We start from the raw sequence: 11,169 nt of genomic DNA, 5'->3' as shown, positions 1-11,169 counted from the left end.
GAAGCGAATCATGCTATTTCTGACCTTCACACAGCTCGATGGACCCAATTAGGATTTAAAGAAAGAGCTGTTTCACTCTCTTTCCTTCTCATTCTCTCAATCTCATTCCTAGTTCTCTCTCTCTCTCTCTCTCTCTCTCTCTCTCTCTCTCTGTCTCGTTGGCTTTTCCACTCTCATTCTTCCTATGTTTGTCCTTGTTTTCCCCCCCATTCATAGTTCTATTTCTTTCTTTCTTTCTCATTTGTTCAGCCGCTGTCATTCTTTTGCTTTTCAATCTCCCTTAATGTTCGTTTTCTCATTTGCACTCGTTGACATCTCTCTTTCTGCCTGCCTCTCCGTCTTTCTCGGGTTCTGCCACTCTCTCACACCAATCATATAGAGTATGATCACAATAATTTCAACATCCTCCTATCAGCTGTGTCACCACGGCGACCTTGAGCGGCAGGCTGCTGATTGGCTTCTGTGTTGATGATGCAGAGGTCACGAACCCCAGTGCTTGGAATTAATGGAGTCTGTCGTACAACTGCGGGGCCCTCGACACACACGCCCACATACACAGATTCCATTGCCGGTAATAGACGGTCAATGGGAGTCACAGCCCTTACAAACCTAATTATCTGAACTAATGGCATCATCAGCTGGGGAATACACAAACTAACAGACACACATAAACATACTCACACACAGCGGCATGTGCTCATACGGCACCTAGATTGGAAATGTTTAATGTTATTATGGATAAACACACACACACATTTATACAGGCAATGTCAAATGGCATCAGCAGCCAGTGACAGGTGCAGGTACCGTAAAAGTGCATACACAGCCCCTGTGTAAAGGTACAACTTGTACACACACATGCACACACACTAGAGAACACACAAGTTACACATCAGCAGCAGTGCTTGGACTTGTGTAAGATAACAAGCTGGAAGAGTTTTGATATGACAGCAAAAAGTGGACCGTACACACATTGAATGTACACACGCACACACACACACACACACACACACACAGAAAGAAAAATGACAGCCAGTAGTGCCTATTACAATACAAACACACACACAGGAGTTTAAACAGTCATATTTACAAGCACAGACTGCAGCAAAGTATTACTTAATTTCCCTCATAGCTGTGAGCACACAGACAAATTCTCGTGTTGAACAATATTGCTCCTTGGAGCCTAGCAACCATTATGATCTGTGTTTTTAGGGTACTTATTTAAGCCAGCAGTGCTCTCTAAAGTATGTATACTAATTAAACCCTGAGTTGCTCCCTGACAAATGTTCAGGACCAGGATGCTCCGATGAAGCCTTAGAGAATCTACTCTGATGTGAGACTTTTGCCCAAACATTTCAGATTTTTGTGGGCTGGCCTAATTGGAATAGCTCAGGAAGACAGACTGTGTTTAGGGTGAACTGTAAGAAGTCTAGTGAAACTGTTGCTGGGTGCCAGGGAGACTTAAAAGAAACCAGAAACTCCTGAGAGTGTTTGGATTTCTTCCGCCTGAGTCTGAAAGTTGCTGGGTATTGTGTTGTGTGCATTAAGTTCTTGTTTTGCGTCCATATAAGAAACCAGACGGGTGAGAGTGAGGATGTGAGGACCCAGTTGTGGCTGTGGCGCAGGGACAGGGGGAAACCAATTAGAGCTGTCCACCTGCCAGATTTATTGGAAAGCAAAAGGCACAATTCCCCCATGGAACATCTGTGGAGTAAAACCACTTCCTCTCCAATGTTGCAAAATTATGTGGGACAGTCTAAGTATAGTAACTCAGCAAGCTAGACATCTTGTACAGTAAGTACCTCCTGTACAACTGTAAGAAGTCAGTCTATTTGCATTTTAATCTCTCTTTGTGTCTGTCCCATTCTGCTTAAAAGTCGACAAATCCTGACAAATTGGGTTATTAGTCGTTTGAATTCAAACGGTGGCAGTTAAGGTCAAGTCTGCTCAACAAGAAGGTATGACACAGCTGAATGATAAAAATAGAGCCGGGACTGATTCGTTCAAAGCAGCGATTCTCCAATAAGAATCCACCTAATTACCAAGTCTACCAAGTTGTTGGCCATACCCAAAGGGCTTCCAAGTTTGTTTTTATATATTTACCTAGCTGTTTTACCAAGGAGTTATTCAGGTATTATTCTATTCTACAACTTTCTCCTAAGTGAACTGAAAAGTCTGTTCTTCCATGTTGCTTTATCTGTACAGGTACAGATATGAAGAGTTCATTTCCAAAACATTATATATCCATTTGGGAAAAAAGATAAATACCTTAAATTGTCTATCTTAATCATTTAATTCTTTAATTCTATCTAAAATATAGAGAATACACTCTGTCGAAGAGTACCATAACATGTTTGTGCTATCAGTCATTTTGTAATAGAAGGTGTTCTTTATTTTCAAATGGTGGATATCTCATTTTGGATAGAAACTCTTCATATAGAGTAAAGAGTCAAGTTGTAGTGTCTTACCTGTACATTTCTTGGGGCTGCCTGGTCGTTTTCCATGCATCCCCAGCTTACAGTTGAAATTCTCCTCCCAGAACTCAGCAAACCAAACGTTCCTCCTGTTGTTGGACAGCGAACGGCTACGGAAGTAACGGTCAAATGCTGTGGAGAGGAGAGAGGAGGCTCAATTAAAAATAAAATAAGGGACATCAAAATCAGCTTTGTGATTTTAAGAGGTTTTTGAAACTGATTAAGGTTACCCTGTTGGTCAATTTACCCAAGGTAACTGGAATTTCCAGCTAGTTGCAATACGTCTACCTGTCCATAACGAGGATTGAACCAGCATCCTTCTGGTTACTCCAAAAGTGTCAGATTTATCTATCCTGATCTCCTTAGGCATGTCACTAGAAAGTCTATGGGGGACTTTTGCTGCCTTTCATTTTCTGTCTACACTTTGGAATGACCAATAGCATCCTGATGAAGGACCTCAGGCTGTGTTTAGGCATATCAGGGATTAAAAGGTCTTTTGTATAGCCTGGGGCCAGACCCAGATTATCCTTAAGAAACTAATCAGTATGATTTTAAAATCAATACAAGATGTCACTGGTATCCACTGCAGCGATGTTAAAATAGAATTGATATCATCACGCCTCCCAGATGAGGTGTAATGGTTCTGCATCTAGCACTGCCAGGGTTAGTAGCTTGATTTCCACTGAGGCCACCTGTACTAAAAACGTACGTGTTCATGGCAGTGTAACGCATTTACTCACTGACTAAAGCAACCACATGACATATATTATTAATAACCTATGATACTAAAGTATGACTGAAAAGCGATTTCTGTGGCGGCAACAAATAGTGTAGTTCCTGTCAAATTCTGTGGCAGAGAGCAAGGAGACCAAACATTTCCAACCCGGCTTTCACAATACACTGGGCTACTTGTCCTGTTTAAGTGGAGAAGAGGGGAGAGAAAGGGAAGAACACATTTCTCCACTCATAGGAACGGAAATACCCGTCAGAGGCTGGCAGGGTGAGACGGAGAGATAGGTGAAAGAAAAGAGAAAAGAGAGTTGAAGGAGGAGGCAAAAACCCTCCCTGTACTTTCCACCAGCCCAGCGTTCGTACCGCAAATAATTGAGAAACCAGCTATTTCTTTGTTTGCCGGCGAGGAAAAGCTGACCGCAGCTGCACTTTTGGACGACCTCGCCCGTCAGCAGACAATCATGCGGTAACACCACCGTATGCCCCACCTACTGCTGCAACACCGTCGGCGGTGTGTTTGCTACTAGTCTGAGAGCAGAGTGAGCTATTTATTGTTCCTGTGGGCCTCAGGTACGCCAGGGGAAGACTGTGAAGAAGAATTTACACTTCACTAATAAAAAGGATGTGTCATTTTCAACACCACTGGGAGTGTAGTGCAGGGCAACACGGCACATCTGAAACAAACTGGGGAGGGCGGTTAAGACGTGGGAGAATCATCGGGGACTATCAGACTGACTTGTGCAGCCTGTGCCTTGCCTGACTCACTGTAAAAGCTGACAAGGGCTGCCTTGATTAATCTCGTCTGCTGTCAGGGAAATTGGTCCTGTGTGCGCCTGTGTAGCTCAATAGGTACTAACACAGCCAGGGCTTGGGGGTTTCGTTCCCTATGTAGCTCAATAGGAAGAGCATGGCACTGACACTGCCAGGGTTAGAGGTTTTATTCCCGCTGTGGTCACCTATGATAAAAATGTAGGCACTTACGGCACTGTAAGGTCCTTTAAATAAAATCGTTCGTGAAATGACATGATTTTTTAAGTTAATGTGATGTTGAACTTTGGTAGTACCTTGGGTTGCGTAGCTTCCTGGCCATGATATAACCCCAAAATCAATGCTCCACATAGTACTTCTACTCCCTTTACTATTGCTGCGAGTGGTATAGAGATGAATGAGTGTTTAGCATGGTTGGATTTGGGGGAATGTTCTCTTCAGGGTTTAAAGGGATGTTGAATTTTGGTGGTTGGGTTGTGTAGCTTCCTGGCCAAGATATAACCCCATAAAAGGTGGGAGACAGGACTCTGACAAAGCAGATTCTGCCAAAATATATAAAACATCACTTTTTTTTCACCTATTTATAATTATTGGTAAATGTATTTTTCTCCGACCGGATATTGGTGTTACACTTTCACCTCACAATCCAGCAGCATGACTAGCTTTTTTTATATATTGTCAGAATCTGCTTTGTTCGCAGTCCTTTATGTGCTAGAAGTGTGATTTTGAGACCTGTTTCGCCACACAATGGCAGTGAATCGAGAGAGAAAAAAATGCAATTCTCCAATCAACAGAGCAACAGATAAAAGAGAATCGCCGATTTTGGGGTTATATCATGTCCAGGAAGCTACACAACCCAATGTACTACCAAAGTTCACATCACTTTAAACTCAAACCCCCTCCCATGAAGAGAAAATTCCCCCAAATCCAACCATGCTAAACACTCATTCATTCATTCAACCACAGCAATAGCAAAGATAAAGGTAGTAGAAGTACTATGTGGAACATTGTAAAGTTTCTTTTTCATGGCTCCTGTCCACATCATTCAGCGGGTGTGTGTTGCAGGGAGAGGTGTAATTCGTCCATGAGTGTGCGTGTGCGTCCGTGCGTGTGCGTGTGTGTTCATTAATCCTGCTCTCACTCTGTCTGACTCGCGACCCCTCTATCTAATCTGAAGACCCCTGGCGTGCACCCTCATGTCGACCAGCTGAAGCAGACTTTGATTCATTTAAACTTCTACATGGCCTCTCTTTCAGTTTATATCTTGTAGACTCTGTTTCCCTCCAGGAGTCAATTATCTAATAGGGAACTCTGACAGGGAGCGAATGAGGAAATCCTCCCCGGCCTAATGGCGAAAACTTGTTGCCCGCTGGGATCAAGAGTGAGGGAACATGGGTGTATTTCACTTTCTGTCTGTTCTTTCTCTCTGTCTCTTAAACTAGACTTCAAATACACACACACACACACACACACACACACACACGCAAAGTTCAGCTTCTTTTCATTCACCACACGGCCAGATGAGTGGAATTAGTTTCAGTGCAGGTGATAAATTGCATGTAATTTACATTCACATAATGTAAATCCACACACACAGTCGCTCACTGACTCACGGTTCTCATGACATCATTGTATGTGTGTGTGTCTGTTTTCTTCACTATATTTAACACACACATACACACGCTCTTACCATCCACAGACGCTCGTTTTGGCAGGATGGTGATGGCTCCCTCGGCCACTCTCTCCTGGCCAATCACAGGAGAGATCTTGGACCCCCAGCTGTCTGACCCCACCCACAGGAAGTGACCCGTCTGGTTGTTCTTTTTGGCTGCGTCCAGAACTCGTCTGATTGACAGGGAGAGAAAGCAGTAGAGTGTCAAATTACATATACACAGGACAAGAATTTGACCAAAAAGGGGCGGCAGTGTAGCCTAGCAGCTGGACAGACCATCCCGGGTCTCAGGAAGGTCTCAGGTTTGATCCCATAGACAGCTGTGTGTCCTTTCAAAGTGTTCTTGAGCAAGACACTGAACGCCTACCTGCTCGCTCACTGTAAACTGCTCTGGATAACAGCACCAGCTAAATGACTAACATGTAAAAAATGAGGAAACACTTGATTAAATGTCAGCCACAAACTACATAATGAAATTGCTCCAACCACGCCTTGTGTTTAGCCAAGAGGCAATTCAGCAGTGATGCTATTTCATTATAACCCACGGCTGTCAATTTTTACTCCTGTCATAATATCAATAGTCTAACAGCCGTGACAATATTGCACTGACTTGCAGCCATGGTGTCTTGGTCATCATCATTTAATTGAAAGCGGGCAGGTAGATGATAGATATTCATCATGTCGTGTGTCATGCCACTCTCCACTGTGCGCTCCACAAAAAGGCAAAAACGTCACAGAAAATGTTAACTAACTAAAAGTGAAACTGACGGCCGCAGAGGGAACACGGATAATGGCAGAGGGGCACTTGTTTAAGTGCACAGCACGTACCGTATGTCGTCCTCATTAGCGAACATGATGACGGCCCTGGCATTGGAGGTCTCCAGCAGGCGCCTGATGATCTTGTCAAACTCCCCTGGCCTGGGCTCCCTGGGGATCTTCAAGGACTGGGCAATACACACACCACCTGGGAGAGAGATGGAGAGGATTTATTACTATCTGTTTTTTATTTATTTATTTACTTCACATCTTTTGTATGAATTCCCATTGCAGTCAAACACTTGGCAATACTGTTAGTTACAGTTACTGTTAGTTACAAGTAACATTCGGTGACATTTTTATATGAATAAATGTCTGTTTTGCTACTCTGTATCACCAGCTGATATAGCAGAATAGTGATTCAGCCTATACCCAGTTCATAAAACCTTTCACATTTGCTGTTCTAAACACTCTGTGTCAGGTAAGTCTTTCCTGGGAAAACTCCTCAGGCGTACAGGAAGTGATGCAGCAGAAACAGCAGTTTGTTTGTAATAAATAGAAGAAGAACTGGGTAGTTAGCATGAGCAGTGATAGTCTCCATGACTGGACAGACAAAGAAAAGAGAAACTCAAACTGCATCAACAGAAAATCCAAGAAAGAAGACGTCAGAGACCCACCCACACTGACAATGGAACGCTTAGCACCAAAGATATCACCAATATCAAAAAGATGAGGATCTCACAGATTGCCATTTTAAACATTCATACTAATAAAGCATATTCAATTGTGAGAAAGATAGAATTAGGGGAAGAGGAATGGAAGGAGAGGGAGCAGAGGAAGAGAGGGATGGAGATAGTTAGAGAGAGGGGGAGGTATAGATGAAGAGTGGGAATAAGGGAGAGCAATTAAAGGTTGGAAGGGAAGGAAGGAGGGAGAGAATCATGGCAAAAAGAGTGGAGGTGTGAAGGAGAGGAAGGGAAGACAAGAGAGAAAGGGGTGGAGGAAGGAGAAGCCAAGAAGAACAAGGCAGATGGAAGAGAGAAACGGGAAGGAAATGGAAGACAGAGAGATAGAAGAAGGGAGGGAGGGAGGGGTTTGAGAAAATGCAGAAAGGAAATGATGGTGGAGGCAGAGAGGTGTTGATAGAGATGGAGCAAAGAGAGGAAAACAACAGAGAAAGACGGATGAGGCAACATTATGATTCTAAATCACGTCAGTAGACAGAGTGAGGAAACACTCTCTGTACCCACTCCACACTTTCTTCCTCTCCTATTGTTGAGAATGACAGTCAGAGTAGCAGTCACAACGATAGCACACATTAGTTATGTCACTTGCTTCATAATGAGGAACATTCGTGTTACCTTGTCATACACAAAACACACACACACACACACACACACACACACAGAACTAATTTACTAATGTTCACACATCAACACTAGAAACACAGGGACAAAACACAAAGATGCAATTACAATTTTGGAAAGGCTTTTCAGTTATGAACAAACAGACACCCACAAAAACAAGCACACCCTCAAACACACACACACACACACACACAATGCAAAATCCCATATTAAAGCTCACTAATCCACCCTTCATATTCATGCTTCATAATGTTAATTAGCTTCACTTTATTATATCATTAGCCCAGCTCAAGGTGTAAAGGTGTGTGTGTTTATGTGTGTGTGGGAGTGATTATGTCATTATTATAGCATTACATCTGTTATATCCTTAACCAGTGCACAATATATGCCTGCCTGATCATATGTCTCAGTGTATACAAGTTGTGTGTGTGTACATTTGTGGCATTTATCTAATTTGTGTCTATGTGCGTGTGTATGTGTGAATGTGTGGGTTTGAATGATGTCCCCTTTCCTCCCTGCCTGTTCCAGCCCATTTATTGAACATCTGTACAGTCTGTCGCTTTCACTATATAACACTCCTTAATCACACACACTCACATTCATACACACACAGACACACACACACGCATGCACACCAATGCACATGACTGTTAAAACAAATACTCATTAGCCTCAGATTAATAGCCTCTCAAGGATAATCACTAGTGACAAAACCTTCTGCACATGCACACCCACACACACATGTACCCACACACACACACACACACACACACACACACACACACACACATACACACACGCATGATAATAAAGACAAATACTTATAAGTTGCAAATACTTTCTCAAGGATAAGCACCAAAGTGACACTCTTTTGTATATGCATGTGAGAATTATGAAGCAAAATATATAATGTGCACTCACACACAAGTGCCGAAGCATACACACACATACTGTACATACATATGCACAAGCACTGATGTTGTCTCTCTCTCTCTCTCTATCTCTCTCTCTCTCTCTCTCTCTCTCCATTGTCCTTGGTGTATAAAACTGATTAAATCATTTTTTGTTTTATTGCCTGACTCCCATCATCAATAACTGTCCCTATAGAGAACAGACTTCCCAGATAAAGACAATATCAAATTATGTGTTCGTCTGTGTACGCGTTTGTGTACACACACACACACACACACACACAGCCAAATTTACAACTGCTCCTGAAAGACTGTTCTTTGATCTTGCCAAAAAAAAAACAGCCCATTAAAAGTGAAAGCTGGTTATTATTGCACACCTTTGCCGCCCTGTTGAAAGGAAGCTATGACTTTAGGTCAGGAGAAACATCAACTTCTTTTTTAATCACTCACAGAATGTTGAGTTGAAGGCAGCATTTGTTAAAGAAAAAGTGGGGCTCTGAAGAGAGACGGGGATGATATAACATCAACACCCTCACACGCTGTGACACTCCAGACAGAAGATGTGCCGCACATCGCAAAGTTGGAGTAAAAAAGTGTGGGAGTAATAGAGAGGCGAATAAATGACAAAGCTGTTTCGGGGTCGACGCCTCTGCGTTGCCTGGTATTGGTACAGCCTATAAGTGTAAGGCTCCAACACCGAGAGAAAAACTTGGGTTGGACCTAGGCGGATTGTCAGTAGGGATGGGACGATATATCAAAATTCAATATATCAGATGCTTTTGAGTGTAATTCCAGGAAAACGTTCCACATATGCTGTCAAAACCAGTCACGGGAATACTTAATCCAACCCTAACTTTACTTGTAATGGACAGACCCGTTTAACAGGATTTGTCACTTTGCGTTGATCCCAACAAACAAATCGGGAAGTTGATAATCTGGTCAATTGTGCAAAAACTGAATAATTGATTGTTTTGACACATCGCTAGTGTTGGGCATACTGATGTGAGACCATCCAGAGAGTGGAAACTCATTTGAGAGGACTAAAGGAAAAGATAGTCTCAGCTGTATCGGATCACAGTAATAGCCACTTTATTACGTAATATAGCAATTCTAGTACAATAATCTACAATGAGCTAATTGAATTATGGGCTCTACATCCGCTGAGCAGCAAAACACCAAGCTCCCAGTTTATCTCTAATAACCTGATTATTGCAGCTTCATGGAACGTGACTGATTCCTAATTCTGTGTGTCTATTTGTGTGCGTGTGTGTGTGTACGTGTGTGTGTGTGTGTGTGTGTGTGGGTGCTTGAATGCATGTGTCCACGCATACCTGTGTGTTTTTTTTCTTTTTGGGTGTCTGCAGGTGTGTGTGTGTATGTGTCTGTGTCTGTGTGTGTGTGAGTGTGCATCTGTCTGCCCCCTCTGTGACTGGTAAAAAAAAGATGCAGGCTGTAAGTTGTGATGATAAATTTGATGTAAAGTGCGTCCAGTGCTTCTCCAAATGAAAGCCTTACAGTCGGTAATTAACTCCATTCTGTTTCAAGATTAAATTCATTCTGTTTCAGGATGGGAAACACCGCCATCTCGACGTTTAATTAACAATCTGCTTCCCTCCCACGCTCTCCCTGCACCATTTCATCTATTAGCCGACAGAGACATGAATGGGGAGAAGAAGAGAAATTATTCATCTTTCTCTCAGCTTCTATCTTGTTTCTGTCATTTTCTGTTTCCATCTCTCTGTCTTAAGGGCAGTTTATAGTACAGCGATTTATGATCGTCACCACCGGCGATGATCATATTCTATCGTCGGTCGCAATGACATAATGACATGTTGTTTATACTTCCAGCGACAGGCGATCTGTCATCGTTGCGATGGTCGTTGCGCCCATCGCTGAGACTTAAATTGGATTGAACTTTGACCCCATCGCTGGCTCAGTTGTCCTGACAACATTATGGAACTCTCTTATCCTAACGTCAATTAATTCTCTGAGCTCAAATTAAACGGTAATCAACAGCTCTGGAAGACCGTACTTTTGTAACCCGGATAAAGACAATAGATTTACTTGAATGAAACTTCTTATTTAAAAAGAAAGAGTGAAAAATAACATTGCAAAAGCAGTAACATAACATTTAGGTACATTAGGCTATTCTGCAGACTGGTTTACAAACTGTATTATTATTTTCATTTCAAATGGTTAAATTTTCAATTAGTGCAATTAAGAAAATACATTTTGTTACATGGCGTTATTAAAAGCAGACTGCAGCGGCTGGTTGACGCGCGGTGGAGTCTGTAGGCTCCGACTCGCTTTCAGAACGGACACAACAATAAACTTCACAACCTGGGAATATTTGAATTACTTTGAACTGATGGAAGAAAAGGGTAAGAACATTATTATTACCTGTACATCTGAGAACTGAAAGCACTTGCCAATGTGTTGTGAGCGCTATCCACTGTTTATTTTTTAGACCAGACATGATTAATCAAGGC

At 42.4% G+C, this 11,169-nt stretch overlaps 1 protein-coding gene across 1 annotated transcript in view; it reads right to left on the bottom strand.

Moving 5' to 3' along the window:
- LOC139658930 (metabotropic glutamate receptor 8-like) overlaps positions 1–9,882 on the bottom strand; it is a gene marked incomplete at its 5' end in the record, with an annotated part of 87,740 nt that extends 77,858 nt beyond the window's left edge. The window contains 4 exons of the mRNA XM_071537117.1: positions 2,469–2,606; positions 5,665–5,819; positions 6,475–6,610; positions 9,857–9,882. Coding sequence (XP_071393218.1) covers positions 2,469–2,606; positions 5,665–5,819; positions 6,475–6,610; positions 9,857–9,882 — 455 coding nt within the window. The remainder of the gene's footprint in view (positions 1–2,468; positions 2,607–5,664; positions 5,820–6,474; positions 6,611–9,856) is intronic.
- Between the last annotated feature and the right edge of the window lie 1,287 nt (positions 9,883–11,169).

The sequence above is a fragment of the Centroberyx affinis genome, unplaced genomic scaffold (assembly GCF_046629955.1).
Source record: "Centroberyx affinis isolate AG114_WGS23_722 - 3 ecotype Tasmania unplaced genomic scaffold, CSIRO-AGI_Caff_v1 ptg002984l_1, whole genome shotgun sequence".
In the NCBI taxonomy this organism is placed as follows: domain Eukaryota; kingdom Metazoa; phylum Chordata; class Actinopteri; order Beryciformes; family Berycidae; genus Centroberyx; species Centroberyx affinis.
This window is presented reverse-complemented; position numbering and strand designations above follow the sequence as displayed.